Here is a 24,269-nt window from a genome sequence, read left to right as displayed (position 1 = left end):
ATGATTTCCCTCCTGTACATCTTGCATGTCGTGTAAGCTGCAACAATACATCATCAGTATTTCTCTTTCCACTGGGCTTGATTGGTCCTTCCCTTTGCATGATCTCCGGCTTTTTCCGTTTTTCCTGTGCATAAGTAGACATGTATCATAGTTAGTTGCTGCATGTATTGTTTTAGTTCTACTTCCAATTGTTCCAAGCTAGGCCCTTTATATGGTCCTCTCCACTGGGACACTGGAATGGGCCTTCTGGTTAGCATTTCATGCGGTGTTAGACACGTCACTTGATTAGTTTGCGTGCGGTAACTCATTAATGCTAACGGCAGCGCGTCGATCCAGTTGAGTTTAGTACCCACACAAATTTTATTCAGTTTGGTTTTTAAGGTCCCGTTAATTCTTTTCACCATGCCCTGCGATTGAGGGTGATACACGCCTCCAAACCTCTGCTTTATTCTTAGTGCTTGCAGTACTAATTTGACCACCTTTTGGATAAACGCTGAGCCATTGTCTGAGCTGACTTCAGTAGGTATTCCGAATCTTGGGAATACCTCGTTTGTCAGGAATTTTACCACCTTTCCTGCCCCTTGATCTTTCGAGGGTACCGCTTCTACCCATCTACTGAATCTGTCAGTTACTAATAACATGTATCTTTTCCCTCTTACTGTCCTTATCGTGTCTACATAGTCAATCACTGAATGTTTAAATGGCCCTTCGGGCACGGGTATATGACCTGTTGGGGTTGTAATTCCTTTCCGAACATTATTCTGTGCACATACCACGCACTGCAACAGCACGTAATCTACTGAAGCCTGTAAATCAGGCGACCAAAAACCGTCCTTTGTTATTTTCCTTATCACTTCCCCTCTTGCACAATGATCCATCGCATGCACTTCTGAAATCAGGATAGTCAACAACGGGGTGGGTGCTACCAATAAACCGTCCTCCGTGCTCCACAGGCCGTCTGGGCTCTGCTTGGCCACCCTTCGTCTCCACATTGTCTACTCTGCCAAAGTTGCCTTACCTTGTATTTCAATCAGGTCCTCTACCATAGGTTCCGGCTCCAAACTTGCCTGGGGTGCAATGAAGGCCGACATACATCCAGATGCTTTCCAGGCTGCTTCGTCTGCAGCTTGGTTTCCCTTGGTTATTACATCCTTTCCTTTTTTTATGTGCCTGACACTTCACTATAGCCAGAGCTTTGGGTTTCATCATCGCTGTTATTAAATCTAAAATTTGCTGACAGTGCTGTATGGGATCTCCATTACTCTTCTTAAAGCCTCTAAGTTTCCACACTGTCCCAAACAAATGACACACTCCATGCGCATATGCCGAATCAGTATAAATGTCTACTTTCTCACCTTCGATCATTTCGCACGCTGCTGTCAGGGCTTTGATTTCCGCTAATTGGGTGGAACACGGTTGGGGGCAAGCTTCCATTCTAATATTCTTAAAGCTTGTCTGATCCTGCTGCACTACTGAGAAACCTGCATGATTTCCATCATAATCCCTATAACAGGAGCCATTTACAATCAAGACCTTTTTATCTTCATCCTCTAGTGGTTCGGATCGTAAATCTGCTCTTAATTTGGCAAATGCCATTGCTTCTCTTACACAGTCATGGGGTTCTCCTTCATGACCCAAGGGGACATAATCAGCTATATTACTGGTAGTACATCTCTGTATAGTTATACCTGGAAATGTCAATAACGTCTGATATGCTGCTATTCTGGCTGGTGTCAACACCAATTTACCTCTTTCCAGTAATTCTGTTACCTTGTGGTGTGTGTACAGGATCACAGGGTAGCCCATGGTCACGGATGATGCCTTTTGATAGGCATAGTATAATGCTGCTAGTCCCTGATAACAGGGTGGGTACCCCTGAGCCACTTCATCCAATTTCGCACTATAGTATGCAATAGGTTGTTTTGCTTTTCCTGTGCCCGTCTCTTGTGTTAGGACCGCTGTGACATAGCCTTCCTGCCGGTTGGATACATACAAACGAAAGTGCTTTTCAGTCAGGCAAAGCTAACGCTGAGGTTGACTGCAATTCCTGTTTAATAGTATTAAATGCTATTTCCGCCTCCTCATTCCACTGTAAGCCACTCTTCAAACTTGTATGTCCTGCTTCCTTCATAATTTTCCTTAATGGCACTACGATTTCAGCATATTCCCCAATCCAATCTGAACTGTATCCTATTAATCCTAAAAACGTCATCATCTGCTTTACGTCTGGGGTTTAGGAGCTTCAGTTATTGCCTCAATTTGACTCGGCGCTATCGTCTTCATTCCCTTGGAGATTACCCTACCTAGGTATTCTACCTGTTGCTTACAGAATTGCAACTTCTTTTTGGATACCTTATGTCCTCCATACGCCAGTCTTTCTAAATGGGTTACGGTATCCTGTTCACACTGTTCCTCACTTTCAGAGCAAATTAACAAATCATCCACATACTGTATTAATGTACTTTCCAACGATATGCCCTCTAAGTCTGCTTTTAATACTTGATTAAAAATGTGCGGTGAGTGCTTAAATCCTCGCGGCATTCTAGTATAGGTATACTGGTTACCTCTGTATGTAAATGCAGATAGGTACTGACACTGATCGGCCAGGGGAATGCCGAAGAAAGCTGAGCACAAATCAGTCACTGAAAAATAGCTTGATTCCGGCGGAACGTTAGTCAAGACCGTGTGCGGATTGGGGACTGCGGCTGGCCAGTCCTCCACTACCTCATTTACCGCTCGTAAGTCATGTACCAGTCTCCATTTGGATTTGTCCGCTTTTAAGACGGGCGGCAACAGGGTATTACACGGACTATCTATCCTCTTAAGTACGCCTGCTTCGAGCAACCCCTGTATCGTGGGCGCTATTCCCTCCTCTGCTTCTGGTCTTAAAGGGTATTGTGGTCTCCAAGGTGGAACTGCTCCCTTTTTCAGTTTTATTTCTGCCGGACTTGCTGTTTTTATTCTCCCTAGGTCCGTGTCATGTTGCAACCACAGAATAGATGGTAACCTATCCAGCCTGTTATCTTTTTCCTAACCTTTCTCCTTTTCCAATAGTGACATATGCGGCTGAGGAATTACTTCGACCTCCTTTATAGTTCCTGTCATATCTATATCTACCATTATTTTAATGTAGTTGTTGTCTCCCAATGCCCATACCTCATGCATGCTTTTCCTCCAAACCATTACGGTTCCAGCGAGTTTTACTAAGGGTCCTAGGTCTCTAGACTGGTTTCCTTCATTCACTAGCAACGTTATGTGAGGCACAGCCTCCGGTATTCTATACCATTTCTCCAAGGTATTCCATCTGGCTCATAGGGCTGCCCCTTGCTTTCCAATTATTATAGCCTCTCCTCTTAGGTGCTGCCGGGTACATGTTCCCTCGTGTCATCTGTCCTCTAACTCCTTACTCAGAGTCTCGTCAAAAATTACTGTGCAATTTAACTCAGACTTGGGCGCTACCGCCTTGGGCAATATGGCCTTCACGCCCTTTTTCCATTTTCCCCAGGTTTCCCAGATCTGATCTTCTATGTCTCCTATCCAGAAAACATTAGCTTTCTTGATTTCCCGCACTAACAACTGAGTATTTGCTCTTTTCATACTCAACTCATTTCTACTGCGTTCTAATTTTAATTCTAGTTTTAATAGGGCATCTCTGCCTAGCAATTAATCGGGGTCCCTTTGGACACTAATACTGGCAGAAGTATTCTTTTATTACCTATCCTCAACCGTACTGGAGCTGTACATTGTGTTAACTGTGTTTTCCCTGAGAACCCTACTGTCTTAATAAATTTTCCTCACGTGGGAAGGTGAAGGGCGTACTGTGGCTGTACACAGGTATACATGGCTCCAGTGTCTATCATCATGGGTGTCAATTGCCCTTCTAACATAACCTGAACAATGGGTTCCTCTTCCACCTCCCTTGTTATCACTGGGTAATGTCCCTTCCCACCTGGGTTCTCTGGGCACCCCTAGCATCTTGCATAAGGGTTCACGGGTCCGCCTGAGCCTGTAGGGGCTGGTCCTTGGCTAACCTGCCGTTCCCTTCTCATCGGTCCCTGCTGGTACGTGACGGGCCATGACCTGAGTGAACAGTCTCTTCTCATGTGTCCCGGCTGGTTATACCCCCAGCACAGTCTCTCTATCTCTCTCTCCCCTTGTCTCCTCACTGGCCTTCTTTGTCCATAACCTCTCTGTACCCCTCCTTGGGGTTTCCAGTCCTGTCTGGGCAGCTGTTTAAATTTACTCTGTTCCTGATAGAGCATTCGTAGGAATGCTCCTCCAAAGACGTTTATTATTGGCATGGGGTTTTCTGGCCGCTGTCTGACAGTGTGACTAGTTCCTCCATACAGTGGTGTTTCATTCATTTCAACGGTTGCACTCAAATCGGATACGACTAGCAGCATCTTTTTTCCCTTCTCTTTTTCCTTCTTTTTGAGTTCTTCAAGCTGCATTTGCATTAGCTTTCTTTGCACCTCTTCCTGCTGCTCAATCAGCTTCCGTTTGTCTTTCCGATATTTCTCGACCGCATGGACTACGTGGTCTCTAAATTCTTGTGAGTTCATTGACATCAGTCCGACCACTTCCTCCAGCTTAGATTTAACTTGCGGAGGCATTGTGTCCAAAACTGTGGTTCGGAACAGTATGGTCATAAACGAGTTGCCTTCCAGTTCTTGCTCAGTCTCCAGTCTCCACCTTTTTAACTGATTTTCTACATAGGCTGCTGGATTCCCAGTGTCCCCCAGTGGATCCCCTTTCAAAGCTTTGGGGTCCAGTTTGGGTGGGTAAAGCTTCCAGAGGGCCTGCCATACCCTCTGCCTCACTTGGTCAAAGCTGGTCCCGTCAGTCATTGGGCTGAACGCATTTAGCAGTCCAGCCGTTTCCATCAGCTCTTTTAATTTGGAGTTTCCCATCAACCTTATCAGCAGTGCCTTCAAATCTCCCGTAGCCAATAACCATCCCGTAGTTTCTTCTTAAGAAGCTCTAATCCACTTCCCTGCTCCTTCATGTAAGCTAGGCAGGGTGTTTTTCAGCCCTTCCAGGTCCTGGGAGCCCCAAAGAACATACTGTACTTGTCCTGACCTTTTATTAACAACGGCATCACTTTATCCTTCTCTCCCCGTATTATGATTTTCCTCCTCACCCGACTCCTCATATTTTCTTCTTTCCTTCTCGGTATCCCAGACTTTAAACTTTCTCTCCAGTTCTAGTTCTCCTGATAATACAGGACACTGTTTAAGAGTCTCCTTCTCGTAATAAGGGGAAGGGGTTTCTACAATTCTCCCGTCTGGGTATAGAGTCGGCTCCTTATTCTGTTTCTCCTGTGGTTTACCAGACTGCTTTTCTTGTTTCTCAGTATCTTCTTTACTTGCTACTGATATTCTTCCTTTCTTTCTCAATCTTTCTCCCTCCATCCTAAAGAGTTTTAACACTTCTATCTTCTATTTTCTTTTTTCTCTCTTTTCTTGGATTTACCTCTTGGTTTGTGATTTTTAATCGGCGCCACCATTTCCTCACATAAACTTACATCAAATGTTCCTCCTTTCGGCCACTTCATGACCAGATTTTTGGTTCTTTTTTCTCATTTTTCTGAAATTTCCGCGATCTTACCTTGACACACCGGGAATATCTTACTCAATATTTCTACTGCTGTTCCTTTCCCTGTCATATTGTTCTTCCCCTTTTTAAGGTATTCTTAACGTCTCACACCTCGGTAATACTATTTTCTGTAACCTATTTTCTATCTAGCGTTATGGTTTCTTCTCACCCGCGTCTAAATTATCTACTTAAGCTATCCTTATCTTCTATTCTGTTCTGCCCGTGCAGACCCCTTTCTCGGGTGGTATCCACAGAACTTTCTTTTTGCACCTCGCCTGTTCAGACCCTTACTTTTCTTAAGGTGGTATTCATGAGGATTTTCTCTTCTTTCTTTCTTTCCCTGCCCGTTCAGACCTTCGTCTCGTATGAAGCTGTATCCACAAGGACTTAACAACACCACGTGGAATTTTTCTTACTTAACTTCTTATTACTTTATTCATATTCACCCCCCACTGCAGTGTTCTTGATTAATCCCCTGAGCCTCCTTTTAACCCTCAAATCTGCCAGATTCTTTGAATTGGAGAGACCCTTCGGCAGTTGTTTCACACTTCTGAGTCCCCAAGATCTCCCCAAAAACCAACATAATTCTTAGTCCAAATTGTTGCTAAAAAGTGCTTACCTTTGTTTGGGTGCACCCTGAATTCTGTTAGCTCTGTGGAGGTCCCCCAGGGACCTGGAAGCACCCTCAATCTGCCGCTTCCCTTCTTCCACAGGTCTCTTCCCAATCCTGCCGACTACGCCAGTTTTGTCGTGGTTTTTACAAATGAGAAAGAAGCACCGAAGATTCTTCAAGAAATGCTTAAACTTTAATTTACAAAGTAAAGCTGAGACAGACAGTGGGCTAGCCTTTGAATGCCCACCACTGAATGCCTGCCTATTTTTTCACACAGCATTCTTTATAGCCCTTCTGGGTTAGCATACCACTGTAAGTTTTTTACTCTAACTAATAAATCAATTACTCTTATCTCTCTGACTTGGCTACATTCATTTTTCTTGAGGGGTTAAAAGTACACAGGTTTCATTTAATGGTTACATCCCAAATACCATAGTAATCCCACGCACTCAGTAACAGACACTTAATGCATAGTAAAGGCATGGTCAACATCAGAATAAACACTCGATGTGCAATAAAAGCACACTTAAAATAAACATTTAGAAAACAGAGTTAAAATGTTTTCCAATATAATATACTTACAAATTTTGGTAGGTGAAAATAGGGAATTTTCCACTTATGTTGGGTAGGACTACAACAAAAGGTTATGGGTTAAGGGTGAAAGGAGAAAAGTTTAAGAGTTTAATGGGAAATTGAGGAGAAACCTGTTCACTCAGAGGGTTGTGAGAGCGTGGAAAGAGCTGCTAGCACAAGTGGTGCATACAGGCTCGATTTCAACATTTAAGAGAAGTTTGGATGGGTACATGATAGGAGTATGGATGGCTAATGTGCTGGTGCAGGGAGATGAGAGTAGGCAATTTAAATGCCTCGGTATGGACGAGATGGGCCCAAGGGCCTGTTAATGTACTGGACTTTTCTATGACTCTGTGACATGGTGGAGTGGGTCAGCCAACAAACTATGCAGCAGTCATCTTTGCCAATCATGGCCCCTGTGATAAACACATCATGGTAGTCCCTAGCTCAGACAATGACATAGTCAATGAGATACCAATGTGTTGATCAGGCATGCTGCCAAAGATCCATGAATTTGTTTTTTCTGATGGAAGAGAGTGCTCATGATGACAAGATGGTGCTCAGCACATATGGTGAGTAGTCATCCATTTGACAGTATTCAGTACCCGGCATTACTCTCCATTGATCACTGTCCTCAAGACCTTTGTACAGTGACAGTAATTGTGCTCAATGTGATTAACATTGCGGTATTCACTGTATATTGACTTTTCTTTCTTTGGTGCCCATTATGCCTACCTGGCATGTAGAGCAGCAACAAGGGTCCTCCACTTCTGTTTGTTCTGGCTAACTTCTGGATGGTACCAGGGTCTTCAGATCTCCCTCTACAATTCGATGCCAGGTATTCTTGGGCCTTCCTCTTTTCCTCTTTCTTTCTGGTGTCCGGTGGAGGGCTATACATGTGATGTTGTCAGGTTCCCTTCTAAGCACATGCTCGATCCAGCTCATGAGGTTTACCCACTGTATATTGATACTCCTAAATAAATCAGGAAAATACAGTATGTGCCGAGCTGAAAGGAAACCAGAAATTGATGGAAATACTCAGCAGGTCAGCCAGCAACTGCAGTAGAAGGAGAATAACAAAGCCAATGCTTCAGGTCAGCATTTTTCAATTAAAATCACTCTGATGGGATGTCATGATCTGAAGACTATTTAATTCCCTCTCCTAAAAGTTTCCATCCGCTGGCACCTGAAGGGAAATCTAGGACTCTGAATTCATGAGTGAAGTCATATTCTAAACAGAATGAATGGATACATTCTTCATTGAAAACAGAACTTTGTGAAGGAGCATTTTCATTAATATATTAATAATTGTTTATTCAAATAAACTACAGTGAATACAGTAATTTGAAAGTACAGAACAGATTTCAACATAGTATAAGAATTTCTAACAGTTCACGATCATAAAAAGGTTAAAAATTGATGCTGGGGTGAAGCAAGAAATCTTGAGAAGGTATCGCATTGTTAAGATCAGCACAGCTGAAGTGCTGCTGGTGAATTTCTATCAAACGAAGCCATTATCCTGAAGCATGACAAGATTTTTTGTTTCATTTCAAATTCATTAATGCAATTCAATGATTTAATGACAAGAGATTCATTCTGTATAAAAGTTTCACAAAGCAGGATGAATAATGACAATTATTCTTGGTGCAAAACTCCCCCACGGTCGGTGAAATCTGGGATCCTTCTCTTTTTCTCTTGGACCAGGCGGTGAGGATCTGATTGATCAGATCTCTATAAAAGCAAAAGTGAAATTATCAGATTGATTGACACAGGGAACCATGCAATACTGCATGATTCTATGCACCTGTGATGTTGCATTCATTGTACTGATGCATACACGTGCTTGTGCATTGGACAATAAAGTGGACGTTGACTTTGATTTACATTTCATGTGGGCAACTGGCAACAGAATTCTGTCCGAAACACGGTGTCCAATACATTTTCTTGTAGAGCACTGGACTTCATTCTACACATGGACAGAGCATGAAAACCTGCTTAAAGTATATCATCTTCATGGAATACTGGTTTGACAAAAAGTTTAAAGTTCATTTGTGAATGCTTTTTTACCTTTAAATATCCAACATATTTGAAGTAATTTGGCGCAAAGGAGGATGGCAAGTATTATACCTTGAAGTGTAAGAATAAGAGGCATATATTGATTGCGTAGCCAGATACACTTTCCAAGGGCAGTAATGTCTAATATGAGGGGGAATAATTTAAGGTGATTGGAGAAATGCATCGAGGGAATGCCAGAGGTAAGTTTTTTACACAGAGAGATGTAGGTACGTGAAGGATCCTACCAGGGTTTGTGGTAGAGGCGGATACATTAGCAGCATCTAAGAAACTCTTCCAAAGAATGCATGGATCACAGAAAAATTGAAGACTATATAGGACAGACGGGTTAGATTGATCCTAGAGTAGGTTAAGAGGTCAGCACAACATAGTGGGCCAACGTACATTTCCTGTGCTGTAGTGTTCAATGTTCTATGTTCTAATTCATGGAAACCATTCGGGAGCATCTACTGACCTAGACTTACCTTCTTGTCTCTTGTGAACGATGTGACAGCGATAGTGCAGATCCCCAGCAGAGCAAAGAACAGCCAGCGCCCCATGTTCCAGATCATGTAACTGAACAAAGGGGAAGAGATATAGAGTCAGTAGTAGAAGAGAAGACACCTTTGCATTTGAAATATTTACCTCCTGGATCCTCTGTGAAATTAGTGAAGTGGAGCAATGAAAGCAGCAAGGCCAGGGAAGTTCAGCTGGGAGATTAATCTGATGCTGGACTGAGGGAGGGAAGATAACCTATGATCTTCATTTGGCGACATAATTGCCGAAACACGACTGCAGATACTGTATGTTGTGACAGTGGATAATGCAGAAAGATTTAGGAATGGCAGGGAAGGAAATAATGAGGTTGGGTAACGATGAGACTGGGGATAATGTAATGTCGTTGAAATGGTCCGTTGTGGTTAGCATAATGATTTATAACTGTCAGCTGTAACATTGGGTTTAATTCTTGCTACTGTCTGTAAGGAGTTTGTACTTTCCCCCAGTGACTGCATGGGCTTCATCCAGGGGCACCAGTTTCCTCCATTATTCCAAAGACATATGAGTGAGGGTAAGTTTGCTGTTGGTGTGCGATGTTGGTATCGGAAGTGTGGCAACACTTGTGGGCTGCCCAACAAAATCTTTGCTGACTTAGTTTGATGTAAAATGATGCATTTGTCAGGAAAAATAGATGAGGCCTGACCAAAATCGAGCAGCAGAGACAATTTAGCAGTAAATGATACTTTACTAATAGATAATAAAATAACAAGTGATGAGTGGACACAAAACAAGAAAGACCAGAAAATGAACACAGCAGGCAACAAGGTAAACTTTATGCATGGAGAGTGAAGGCCAGTTGGTTTGATGAGTGAACAAGGACTGTGGATGAGAACTGGGTTAAATAGGCTGCAGGTAATGAGTCCAGAATGAGGGGCAGGTGAATTCTATTAGTCAGATGAAGATTGGGAGGTTCCTTTATGAGCAGGCCTGACAGCTTTTCAATGTATGTCTCAATGTACATGTGACAAATATAGACAATCTTGCCGAAAGAAGACACAGAGGACATCACCTTTAGAAGATCGGCTATGAAACCTTGCTGACAGATACTGTATGAAAACTGATAAATGATCCATACGTGTCTTAAGAAGGGAGTTGGGGGATAGAATACACAGATAAATAAGGACAATTTAAAAAAACCTTCAGAAAAGTAACCGGGGATGATTTCAAAAATCTCAGTATCCCTTGGGCACCATGGCATGATGCTATTACGGCTTTGGGATTCAGAGTTCAACACCAATGTGATCTGTAAAGAGTCTGTCTGTCCTCCTCATGGAATGTGTTCATTTTCCCTTGGTGCTCCAGTTTCCTACCAGAATCCAAGGACATATTGGTCAGTTAATTAATTGGTTGTGTAGTATGTCCTGTGATTAGGCTGAGGTTAAAATTGAGGGTTGCTGGGTGGTGCGGCTCAAAGGGCTGGAAAGGCCTATTCCACACTATATCTCAGTAAAGAGAATAAATAAGAAAACACAGTGGTAGGTGTGGAAATACAGTGAATAAGTACAGTGGTAGGGGGAGCAGAAGATGGCGACGTGACGCAGCGCACGCGGCCGCACCAAATTGATATCGTATTTGTGAAGTAGGATGCCGTGCACAATCTTGATTTGAGGGAGATTGCCGTGAGAAGCACGGAGGAACATGTGGAGAAACTTCTGAAATGCCTGCTTCGCTGCCGTTGCTACTGTGCGATCGAGAATCTCCGGAGGGGAAGGCCCCAAATCCTTGGCTTTGCCTATTGCCTGTTGCCAGGGCCGGGCTCAATGCGCTCGGCAGAGATGGTGCTCTGTGTCGGAGAGCTGGTCGGAGGCTCGAAGTTTTCGGACAGTCTCGGAGTTGGACTGTCGTCAGGTGCTTCCAGGGTGCTGCATCGGCAGGTTTGCGGTGCTGGAAGCTCATGGCAGTAAGAGTTTTCTTCCTTCTACCATCTGCGTGAGATGATGGGTCTTTCGAGAGACTTTGAGACTTTTTTTACTGTGCCCATGGTCTGTTCTTCTATCAAATTACAGTATTGCTTGCACTGTTGTAACTATATGTTATAATTACGTGGTTTTTGTCAGGTTTTTTTTAGCCTTGGTTTTTCTTGTGCTTCTGTGATATCATTCTGGAGGAACAAATTGTATCATTTCCTAATGCATGCATTACTAAATAACAATAAAAGAGGACTGCATGTCATCATAATCTAATAGAGGAGTTAAGATCAACAATGTAGAAGGGACTCACTTGTAACACAATGGCTAAAGAGATAATGAAGGGAATTTGCAAATTTGAACATTTAGAGCAAGGGTTCCAACCTTTTTTATGCTATGGACTAATACCATTAAGGAAGGGGTTTATGGACCCCAGGTTGGGAATACTCGATTTAGAGGGTAAATTAACCAAAATATGTAGGAAAAGTAAGTTGATGTAAGCAAGATAAAATTCACTTTATGATGATAATAGAGAAGGAAACAAATAAAAAAACCAAATATGTAAGGGAAAAGCAGATAGAACATAGAACAGCACAGCAACATACAGACTCTTCGGCCCACCATGTTGTGCTGGCTCTTTAAACTATTCCGATATTAATCTAACCCTTTCCTCCCACATAGCCTTTTATATTCCTTTCCTCATGTGCCTATCTTAAATTTCCCAAACAAACTTGTCTCTACCTGTACCTAGAAGCACATTCCAAATACTTGCCACTCTCTGTGTCAGAAACCTACATCTGACATCCCACCTATATTTTCCCCCATAACTAAAATTACGTCTTCTCATCTTAAAGTTCAAAGAAAATTTATTATCTGAATACCTCTCATCACCCTTCTGTCCAAAATGAAAAGCCCTAGCTCACTCAACCTATTGGCACACGTCTATACCAGGTAGCATCCTGGTAAGTCTATTCTGAAGCTTTTACATCCTTCCCATAATGAGGTGACTAGAAATGAACTGCTATGCTTCAATTATTAAATGTTTTGGGAAAGAAGATTATCTTTGATCTCAGGCTTGATGCCTGTACAGGAAAATCAGGAGTACTCAGTTTCTAATTCATAAATTCATTGAAGTTAATCATGTCAAAAACAGATTTCTCTCCCAACTGGCTCTGTTTGGAAGCAGTAGTAGTGAAACATCTGTACAGGGAACCTCATACTTTACATTTTATATGATGAAGATTCTTCCCTTTGTGCAGTTGTCATGAATTGTGTCACGGCATTTTCACAGAAATGAATTGGCCCTGTTAAAAGAAAATAAAATTCAATTTCAAACAAGAGAAAATCTGCAGATGCTGGAAATCCAATCAACACATACAACATGCTGGAGGAACTCAGCAGGCCATGCACTATTAATGGAAAAGAGTAAATAGTTAAAGTTTTTGGCCGAGGCCCTTCATCAGTATTTCGGAAATTTCAACTGGTTGTACTTGAAAGAATAAGAGACAGAATTGTTGGACCAATAGTACTTGAGCATGGTGAACCAAAAGTGATCTCTTACTCAATGCACATTTAAAGATTAAAGATGAGATTTACTTGTCACATATACATCAGAGCACACAGTGAAATGCATCGTTTATAAAAACGACCAACACAGATTATGTGCTGGGGGCAGCTGGCAAGTGTTCCATGCTTCCAGAGCCAAAATAGCTTACCTGCGAATTACTAATACCAACCTGTGCATCTTTGGAATGCGAGAGGAAACCGGAGCACCCAGAGGAAACCCACAGAGTCACTGGGAGAATGTAAACATTGGTGGGAATTGGACCCCCATCACTGATCGCTGGCACTCTAATAATGTTATGCTTATTGCACGTGTCCACTGTAAGAAAAATACTGAACTAGAATGGTGTTCATGGAAGGCCACCATGGAGGAAACCACTGTTCTCCAACAAAAAACATCTCAAGTTTGCAAAAGACCACCTGGATGTTCTACAACGATTTTGGGAGAATGTTCTGTGGACAAGTGAGACAAAAGTTGAACTTTCTGGCAGGAATTCATATTGGCATGTTTGGAGGGAAAAGGGGCAATGCACACCTCTCAGCCTGCTGAATTCCAGCAAATAAAAACCTTATCAACCATTTGTGGCATTCCAGAAATCAGTCTGCTGATCTTTTAAGCAACACATATAAAAGTTGCTGGTGAATGCAGCAGGCCAGGTAGCATCTCAAACGTCGACTGTACCGTTTCCTGGAGATGTTGCCTGGCCTGCTGCATCCACCAGCAACTTTTATGTGTGTTGCTTGAATTTCCAGCACCTGCAGGTTTCCTTGTGTCTGCTGATCTTTTGCTCACCTCTGTCCAGAACAAGAACATCTTTCATTGGACCAAAACTGCGTACAACGCTGGTGGCCTGAAGACCAAGGAACACACTGATGCCCGACCAATTTTAGTGCCCGGTTAGATTGGAAAGGTCAGGTACAGTCCTAATTGATGATTTAGGTCCTGGGCATGAGAGTATATTGAAGAGGCAGGGCCTCGATTCAGAGAGGATGGAACGATCCTGATATAAACACCAGGCCAGATTGAAAAGGTCAGTGTGTCAGGGCAGGGGAATAGGGATGGACTGATGTGAGGCTAACTGCTCCTCAAGGATTACTCGTCTATGTGCTGAACCGAGGCTGTAGCCTGTATTTAAAGGGCTCCGAGACTAGCTGTGACTGTTTTCATTGCTGTGGACTCATTTACCAGAACTTCAGTCCTGAATGTTATTTGCTTACTATAATTGTTTAATTGATTATGTTTTTTTGAACATTGGGTGTCTGATTGTCTTTTTTTTAATTGGTTCTTTTGAGTTTCTTTGTTCTGTGGCTGCCTGTCATGAGACAAATCTCAAAGTTGTACATGGTATACATACTTCAATACTAAATCTACTTTGAACTTTGGCTCCCAACTGATAATGACCCTGTATCCTTGTAGTCTCATGTTTGTTCCTTTCCTCAAATCTTCTCTCTGAAATTCTTGTCACTGTTGCCATTGAGAAGAAGGTCTCACCCCACCAGGTTCAGAATCAGTTATTAACCTTCAACCATCAGCCTCCTAAGTCAGCCTGGATAACTCCTCTCACTTCAACACAAATCAATTCCACAACCAATGGACTCACTTTCAAGATATCTTTAACTTATGCTCTCAATATCATTTTTTTACTTATTAATAATTTGTTTCTTTTATATTTGCACAGTTTTTCTTCTTTTTGACAATGGTTGTTTATACATCTTTGATGGTGTGTGGTTTTCATTGGTTCTGTTTTATTTATTTGTATCTATTCTGAATGCCTGCAAGAAAGTGGATCTCAGGGTAGTATGTGGTGACAAATGTATATACTTTGATAATTAACTTACTTTAAACTTTGAAGTAGTTTATCTCAGAGGGACTATCTTAATGAATGGCCAGAAATATTACCAGATGAGACACATTCACACCCAGCCAGCAAGAGTCAGATCAGAGACAGGAGACCCTGTGCTGAGAGACTGACGTTTGAACTGCTGTGCCGAAAAGCTTTTCATTCTCTGAAAGGTGGTGACAACATACACTCCATGATCCTGAGTGAAGTTCCAACACACAATATCCAGCACATATCAATCATTCAAATGTACCCCATTGACTATCATAAAGGATCAAAGTCACTTACCCATGCTGTTGACTTCAATCACATTTCTGCAGGTGCTGACACTGTTGGAGATGGACACATTGACCACTTCACTGGACTTTTCTCCTTTAGTATTTGAGGCTTTGCAATAATACAGATGATTTTTGTATTTTATGGATTGGCAATGTAGATCCAGTTTATTTGTGTCAGAGATCTTTGAATCCACAGATGGCGTCTTTTCATACCACGAGTACTGAATGGGAAGGGATCCATGGACAGACTCACAGGACACTGACACAGAGTCCGCACAACTTGAGCCACTTGGTGGTGAAAAACGAAGCAAAGGAACAGACACGGGGTCTGTGGAAAAGAATCAGTGAATATCTGAAAATCAAGCGCATTAAAGACTTCAGCAGGTCTGTATCTCGACCAGGAGCAACCAGTTTGAAATCTCAGCAGCTTATTTACCTCTCTGTGTCTCTGCGTCCTCGCATCTGCCTGAACTGCCATGTCTGCAGGACTCCAAATCAGGACAGCAGGGATGACACTGAGTATGTGTCAGTGAGAAAATCAGAGTTACAATCTCTCTCAGCATCAAGGAGACAGTCTAAAGTGGCACCCAACAGTTTGACGTTGGAATGGCAACGTTTATGTGTGTCCTGGAAAACTCCCCATCATGTGAAAGCAGGAAATTGTCAGATATGTACAAAATGAATGGTGACTTTTGGGACAGAGTATAATTGTTATTGGTTTCAGTGACCGACAGCAGCAAAGGAACCCATGAGTATTGATATTGATATGAAGCCAATAAGAAATCATATGTGACTAGAGAACTAGAAGGACCGTAGGCCATAAGACCATAAGATATAGGAGCAGAAATAGGCCATTCAGTCCATCGAGTCTGCTCCACCATTCAATCATGGCTGATTTATTATCCCTCTTCATCTATTCTCCGGCCTTCTCTCTGTAACCTTTGATACCCTTATTAATCAACCTCTGCTTTAAATGTACCCAATGATTTGGCCTCCAAAGCTGCAATGAAGTCCACAGATTCACCAACTTCAGGCTGAAGAACCTCCACCTCATCTCTCCTTTAAAGAAGATACTTTTATTCTGAGTCTGTGCACTCTAGATGTTGGAAACATCCTCTCCACTAATGTCTCGGTGTGTTTCCACATTTCTGAGTCAATAGATTACTGATCCAGTCCCATTCCAGGCAGGTGAGCACAAGATCAGTGGTGGGTAACTTACTGGAGGTGATAGTGTGAGACAGGATCTACCTGAATTTGAAAAGGCAAGATCTGATTTGGGGTAGTCAACATTATTTTGTGCACGGGAAATCTTCTATCTAAAAATACAACTGAGTTTTTTGATGATGGAAGCAGTCAGATTGTGATAGTGAGGAGTGGGTTTTCTGACAACATCAGACTTTATCACCAGTGGTGTGACACTGGGATCAGTGCTGTTATTTATTAACCACTGTTATTTGTCATCGATATGAATAGTTTGTAATGATATTGTAGGTGACATGATTAATAATGTGTGGATGATACTGTAGTGCGGTGGACAGTGGAAAGAGTTGTCGAAGTTTACAAAGGGACCTGGAAAATGATCCAGTGTTCAGCCCCATTACTCTGTGCCAGCAACGACCCCCAGTTGAGCCTGTTCCATCTGCCTGCATTTGACCTGTCTCCCTCTCTTCTTGCTACTACCATCAGGTGGGAGGTGCTGGAGTCTAGGGGCCCACGCCACTAGGTTTGTCAGCACTTGGTGATCTGCAGCTATCGGGCTCCTGGATTGGCTTCACTCATCTCAGTGTGAACGGACTCTGCAGCTGCGGACTCACTTTCAGGGACTCTGCGTCTCATGTTCCATGTATTCATTGTTTACATATTTTTATTATTTGCACCATTCATCCTCTTCTGCACATTAGATGTTTGTCAGTCTTTGTAGTGCGTGGTTTGTCGTGGATTCTATTGTGTGACTTTGTTTTGTGGGTATCTGTAGAAAGACGAATCTCTAGACTGTTTATGGTATACATAGTTTGGTAATGAAATTACTTTAAAATTTGAGCTAGCAAAGTGGTCAATGGAACAGGTGATGGAATTGAACTCAGGCATTTTTGGAAATTAAACAAGGACACAACTTACACTGTAGGGAGCGAGGTGTGCAACTACATTGGTCCCTGATAGTGGCAACAGGGTGGACAAAGTGTTGAACAAGGAGTATGACCGGCTTGCCTTCTTTGGATGGTGCATTAAGTACAGTTGGAATGGGATGTTACAACTATACAGGATGTTGACAAGATCTCACCTTGTCTACCCTGTGCAGTTCCAGAGGAAGAATGTGATTAAATTAGAGAAGGTACAGAAAACATTCACAAAGATGCTGCTGGAACTGGAGGGTCTGGGTTATCGATAGGCTGGGACAGTTTTCTCTGAAGTGAACACAGCTGAGGGGTGACCTGATAAAGGTTTATAAATTAAGAGGGACAAAGGTCTGGTGGATAATCACGGTCTTTATCCCAGGGTACGGGAGTTGGAAACCAGATAGCATCGGGTTAAGGTGAGAGGGGATATTCTTGGAGGGACAGTGTTTTCCACACAGAGCAGTGCAGTGTGCACGTGGAAAAGGCTGCCAGAGGAAGTATTAGAGGTGGGTACACATACAATATTTCAAATAGATTTAGACAAGTTCATGGACAGGAAAGCTCTAGAAGGATACCAGCCAATTGTGAGGAAATGGGAGAAGCTCAGGAAGACACTGTGGTCAGCATGGACGGTTTGGGCTGAAGCACCTGTTTCCATAGCCTATATCTCTATGACTCTACTGCATTCTCTCTAAACTGTAGCATACTTTTGAAAGGTTAAAATCAGAATTCTATTTCATTGCATTCATTTGACAGCTTATTGGATCACAGCTAATCATATTGCAGTTCAATTTCAAAATTCAAAGTACATTTAATGCCAAAGTATAAATACTATATACAGCCTTCAGATTTTCTCTTTACGAGCAGCCGCAAAACAAAATAAAACTATAGAATCCTTTCAAAAACACTGTCAAACACACAATGTGTAGTAAAAAGATAAATCATGCAAACAATAAAGGGAAATAAATAAATTTGGAACTGAAACTCACAAATCTGAGTCCACATCCATAAAGCCAGTCATCACTGCAGCCAGTTAAGGAGTCGTTAATTACAGGCCACCAGCTCAGTTCAGCACAGAGACAGGTAAACCTCATGGAGCAGCAAACTGATGACTTGCCCATCCTTCACATAGGATTGACATTCCTATACTGTTTTACATGAATTTTGAAAGCTTATTATCCTGTTTACCGCCATGAAATGCAGCAGCCTTGTTCATATCTGACAACAGACACAAATAGAAGGTATGGGTTCCCTTCCCGTATCTCAAAGTGAGCGAGGTATTTTAATCAGCAACCTGAAACTCAGTTTAAGTAGTCAATGATTCACTTGGACTGTTCATGAAATTCTGGAGCTAGTGATGACCCATAAGACAATGGGACCATAAGACACAGGAGCAGAATTAAAACATTTTGCCCATAGAGTCTGCCCCACCATTCCATCATGGTTGAGTTATTATCCCACTCAATCCCATTCTCCTGATTTCTCCCCATAACCTCTGATGCCTTTACTGAACATGAAACGATTGTGCTCCATTTTCAATAAACCCAGTGAGTTGGCCTCAAAAGCTGTCTGTGGTAATTAACTCCACAGATTCAACACCCTCTAGCTAAATAAACTCCTCATCTCCATTCTAATGAACGGAGTCAGTACGTTGTACATGTGGAATGCGTGGTGTTTCCCCTGGGTGGTACCGTTTCCTCCCACAGTCCAAAGACATATTGGAAAGATTAATTGGTCTTTGTTGATTGTCCTGTGATGAGGATATAGTTAATCAGGTTTGTCGAGGGTTGCTGGGCCTGTGTGGCTTGAAGGGCCGGAAGGACCTACTCTGCATTCTATCGGTAAATAAATAAAAGAAAAGAACACCCTTGCTTTCTGAGGATGATTTTTCAGACAAGATTTCCCCATATGGAAACCATATTTTATCAAATACCTCCAAGTACTCCAAAACCTTGTTCTTAATAATGGACTCGGAGGGTGGAGCAAAGTCAAGATGGTGCAAAACAGCAACTGCTTTGAAACATGGAAACATAGAAAATGTACAGCACAATACAGGCCCTTCGCCCACAATGCGATGCTGAACACATACATACTTTAGAAGTTACCTCGGGTTACATGTACCTATCCAGGAGTCTCTTAAAAGACCCTATCCACCACTTTCGCCAGCATCCCATTCCACGCACTCACTACTCTCTGCATAAAAGACTTACCCCTGACATCGCCTCTGTACCTACTTCCAAGAAACTTAAAACTGTGCCCTCTTCTGTTAGCCATTTCAGCCCTGGGGAAAAACCTCTGACTATCCGCACGATCAATGCCTCTCATCATCTTATACACCTCTATCAGGTCACCTCTCATCCTCCGCCGCTCCAAGCCGAGTACATTCCACCTATTCTCATAGGGCATGCTCCCCAATCCAGGCAACATCCTTGTAAATCACCTCTGCACCCTTTCTATAGTTTCCACATCCTTCCTGTAGTGAGGTGACCAGAAATGAGCACAGTACTCCAAGTGGGGTCTGACCAAGGTCCGATATAGCTGTAACATTACCACTTTGCTTGCATCTTTGGAAATGGTTCTATTCCTGTTTTTTATATGTTGTTTTTCCTTATCAAGGTTCTTTGGAAGACTCTGACTTTGACTTCGGATATTTGCAGAAATGGGAACCACTATCAGGGCCTTACGACAGGCCACTTTTTGATATACCATGTACGCGGCCTGGAAGACTAGCGTGAATTCAGGGTGCCGGATTTTTGTGGCTCTGGGGACATGGTGATTCTTGGCCGGTGCCCCTGACTGAGGCGTCACTGGAGAACATGGAGCATGGAACATCGGGAGCAGTGGGTTAGTTGCCGGCTGTGTGTCCTGAGACCTGAGCCCTGGAGCCGACTCTCTGGGCACAGAGCTCGGAAAAAGCAATGCAACAGCCATTTAACATTATAAATCAACGAGTTGTTTGTTATGTGTCCCCTCTCGCTGAGATACGGGGACACCTCTTTTTCTCTTATTAGGGAGAGAGAGGCCCTGTAGTATCTTGAATAACTGGGTGAACAAGTAGTGTTTGGGGTACGGCAAGTCTGTGTCTTTATTGATGCTGCATGTTTGAGTGCTCAGTGGAGGGTGTTGGTGCTTTTTTCCCTCATGTGGGAAGGAGGGGGGTCATTGCCTTGCTGCTGCTTGTGAATGGGAGGGGGGAGCTGGGGGGGGGGCTTTGGGGTTCTCATGTTTAACTTCATTCGTTCTTTGGGCCACTCCTCTGTTTTCGTGGATGTTTGCAAAGAAAAAGCATGATCTTAATAATGGACTCCAACATCTTCCCAACCTGCTGACTGTTCTATAATTCCCTTCCTTTTGCCTCCCTTCGTTCTTAAAGAGTGGAGTGACACTTTCAAATTTCCAGTGCTCTGGAACATTTCAGTGTCTTGTTCTTCTTGAAAGATCACCACTAATGCCTCCATAACTTCTTCAGCTATCTCTTTCAGAACGTTGGAGTGCAGTCTACCTGGTCCAGGTGATTTATCTACTTGCAGACCTGTCCTTCCTTTTCAGTTTATGAGTGTCACTGTCTCACAACTCAATGCCTGTTCTGGCCTTTTCAAAGCACAAGCCAGAAGTGTGAATGGAATTCTCTCAATTTGTCTGCAAGTGCAATTCAAACTATGCTTGAGAGGCTCCACATCTTCATCGAGGAAGTGACGGACCTAACTGTTCACTACACCTTATTTCTACCCCATGGTGGCTGCAATGTGTAGCTTCTACAAATGCAAAGAAATACCTTACTCTCACTAGAAGTAGAAGAGCAGCAGTAACAGAGGAACAAAAAGAAATATTTAAATGTATCCTCCCTTGAAAGGAGAACTTACTGGTGCCATTGATTTCTGTCACATAACTGCAGATCTCTCCATTGTTGAAGACTGCCACATTAACCATTGCACTGGATCTTGCTCCATGCCAGTTCGAGGCACTGCAGTAATATTGATGGTGCTGCTGGTTGAAAGATTGACAATGTAGAGCCAGTTCATTGGTATCTGAGATCTTTGGATGTCCAGATGAGGTTTGTTCATACCATCTGTACTGAATGGGAAGGGATCCCTGGAGAGACTCACAGGAAACTGACACTGAGCCCCCGAGACGTGAGACATTTGCTGGTGACAGATATCGAATCACAGGAACAGACACAGGTACTGTGGGAAAGAATTAAACAATCAGACACTGAATGAACATCTGAAAATCAAACACTTTTCTGCCACTTTATTAGATACACCTGTTCACCCGCTCATTAATGCAAATATCTAATTGGTGAGTCATGTGGCAGCAATACAGTCCATTTAAACATGCAAAGACAAGAGGTTTTGTCTTTGTTTCGGCCAGACATCAGAATGAGGAAGAAATGTGATCTAAAGTGACTTTGACCATGAAATACTTGTTGGGGCCAGATGGTGTAGTTGGATAATCTCAGAAACTACTGATCTTCTGGGATTTTCACCCACAATGGTCTCTAGAGGTTACAGAGAATGGTGTGAACAACATAAATAAAACATCCAGTGAGCAGCAATTCTGTGAACAAAAATACCTTGTTAATGAGAGAGGTCAGAGGAGAAAGGCCAGACTGGTTCAAGCTGACAGAAACTGACAGGAATTCAAATAACCGTGTGTTATGGCAGTGGTGTGCTGGAGAGCATCTGAAAATACAACATATCGAACCTTGAAGTGGATGGGACACAGAAGCAGAAGATCAGGAACATCCAATCAGTGGCCACTTTATCAGGTATAGGAGGTACCAAATAAAGTGGCCCCTGCTTGTTTAAAGACAGTGATGTGAGATATCTGTCACGTGTTTGGTGTCTTTCAGGAGAAAATGATATTGTGACTGAGTTTATGTGAGGGATGGACAGGGTGGGGACAAAGATCAGGAGACATTTACTTTACTTGTAGGTGTAAATTAAATTTCCTATTGAAAACTGGTCTTATAATTCCACAGTAATGTGAGATATCTGTTTGGTGGCTTTCAGGAGATAATTAATTTGTGACTGGGTTCAATGACCTACCATAAAGAAGTGAACATTTGGCACTGATGTGAATGCAGAGATAGTGAGGGATTGACAATGCTTGGACAAAGATCAAGAGACACTTCCTTTATGGAAGGCACAAAGTCAATCCCTGAGAAACCTACCATCAGATACTTGTAGATGTACACTAGATCTCGTATCGACACCTGCTGTTGTAATTCCACAGCTGTACCATCCTGTATCTCCAGAGTGAAGATTCTCCATAGTAACAGTAAATATTCTCTGTTCCGGGTTATCTGTGATTGACACTCGTCCACTCCGTCCATGTTGCCCATTTGTTTCCACTAAAACTGAACATTGGTGAGTCCATCCATGGCACCAATACTTTTTGTGTGAGCGGTACATTACTTCATAGTGACAATCGATTGTGATCGCTCTTCCCACAACTCCACTTACATATTTCTCTGCCGCCAATGCACCTGAAACTGAGGAAGACATTTTCAGATTTGACAGGAACAACTCAATGCAAACAGATATTTTTGAACATGACGGTAAAAACATGTCCAGGTCATGTCCATCACATGTGGCCCATGTTGCCACGGCCAGTGATTTTGGTGTGAATTGCAGTCAGTGCTGTTACTGTGTCAGCTGTGTCAGTGCTCTCTCCCCTGTGTCAGTACATTGTGGGTTCACTTCCCACTCCAGAGTCCTGAGCAGAAACCCAGGGCTGATCTTCCAGTGCAGTACTGAGGGAGAGCAGCAGTGTTGAACTTTCAGTTACTTCAGAATATGTCGGCCTTTGAAATGTCGACAAAGATCCCAGCTGTTTCATTTGGGATGCGTCTGTGTCTCAGATTCCAGGGAACTCTAGGATTCAGATGGGATTGATAGGATCTCTTGAGGCCAATGTCCTGATTTCCTCCCCAGTTACAGACAAATTTATAAACTGCACAAAGAAACCCTCATAATGTCCGAAACTGTGCCTTTTGGTTCCAATGGAAATATTATATACTGTACCTGTCAAATACTTGTATGTCCATTTAGAAGGTGCTGCAACAAAGGTTGTTACTTTAGTATGCAGAAAACCAGTTTGATTTCAAATTCTGTAAAAATATATAGTGTGTTTAGATCAAATTTATTAATTATTTCTGGAATTTAAAACCACATATTGATAATGATAATGACGAATTGCCAGATTGTAGAATCCCATCTGGATTGGAAAGGCCTTGAAGGAGAGAACTCTTTCATCCCTACCCACCCTGGCTTACCCTGGACTCCAGTTCCAGTAATGTCCTTTATGAATTGCCCCACTGAAATGGCCCAGGAAAGTCAGTGATTTCAAGACAATAACGTCGATTGTCATAGTGATTCTTGCAGAGGAAGATCAGATTCCAGCAATGGAAGACCTGATGTTTCCACTTAACAGCCCCAAGGGAATTTCTTCAGCTGGATGTATTCTTCCCTCACCTACATGACTCCTCTTTTCTCCTGATTTGTTTCAACCTCTCACCCACCTCCAAACGCCACCCCTTTTCTTCCCCATGTTGTGTTTCACCTCTCCCGAGTCCCGAACCACCTAATGGACCCAGTCTCACACCTCCTCCTGTCCTATTTACTTTATCTCATTCTCCACTCACACTTGATGCAGGGTCTTGATCCAAACTATTGACATTCCCCTCCTCTTGACAGATGCTGCTTGACCCATTGAATTCCGAACTCCAGTTTCCAACATTTTTAGTGTCGACAGGTATTCAAGCATTGTTGTGGGAACGGTGTACAACTCTCAAACCAACAATGATTTTGCAAATATCCAGAGCTGTCTGTCAATCACAGGGGAGGAAACCAATCCAAACAGGCAAAGTCCACAGCATTTCATTCACAGAGACCCAGCCAGGACCTGTCTGTCCTCAAATGATGACCAGGCAGCATCTATGGAACAGAGTACAGTCGACGATGAGGAATCAGAGATAAAAGTTGGGGTGAGGGGAGGAAGAAACACAAGATGATAGGTGAAACTTGGGGGAGGGGGATGTGTGAAATAAAGAGCTGGGAAGTTCTTTGGTGAAACCTATACAGGGTTGGAAAAGGGGGAATCTAATAGGAGATGATAGAAGGCCATGGAAGAAAAAAAGGGGGAAGAGCACCAGAGGGAGGTGATGGGTA

At 42.7% G+C, this 24,269-nt stretch overlaps 1 protein-coding gene across 1 annotated transcript; it reads right to left on the bottom strand.

Annotated features, from left to right (window-relative positions):
* Nucleotides 1-8,171: 8,171 nt before the first annotated feature.
* On the bottom strand, nucleotides 8,172-22,432 carry LOC140209411 (Fc receptor-like protein 5). The gene is made up of 6 exons (XM_072277657.1): nucleotides 22,339-22,432; nucleotides 20,961-21,281; nucleotides 14,991-15,308; nucleotides 12,524-12,602; nucleotides 9,319-9,409; nucleotides 8,172-8,512 (listed from the first exon to the last, which is right to left on the bottom strand). The coding sequence occupies exons 1-6, from the start codon at nucleotides 22,430-22,432 to the stop codon at nucleotides 8,417-8,419; spliced, it is 999 nt and encodes a 332-aa protein (XP_072133758.1). The 3' UTR covers nucleotides 8,172-8,416.
* Between the last annotated feature and the right edge of the window lie 1,837 nt (nucleotides 22,433-24,269).

Source organism: Mobula birostris, chromosome 14 (genome assembly GCF_030028105.1).
Source record: "Mobula birostris isolate sMobBir1 chromosome 14, sMobBir1.hap1, whole genome shotgun sequence".
Lineage (NCBI taxonomy): Eukaryota > Metazoa > Chordata > Chondrichthyes > Myliobatiformes > Myliobatidae > Mobula > Mobula birostris.
Note: the sequence above shows the minus strand (reverse complement) of the source record. Positions and strands in the feature narration are given on the sequence as shown.

Excerpts from the sequence above, each read along its gene's own strand:
- LOC140209411 (XM_072277657.1), bottom strand. The coding sequence starts at position 22,432 with ATGGACGGAGTGGACGAGTGTCAATCACAGATAACCCGGAACAGAGAA. Across the intron at positions 21,282-22,338 it reads CACTCTGGAGATACAGGATG|TACCTGTGTCTGTTCCTGTG; the intron begins GTACAGCTGTGG and ends TCTTTCCCACAG. Across the intron at positions 12,603-14,990 it reads GATTGAAGTCAACAGCATGG|GGCCAATTCATTTCTGTGAA; the intron begins GTAAGTGACTTT and ends TTCTTTTAACAG.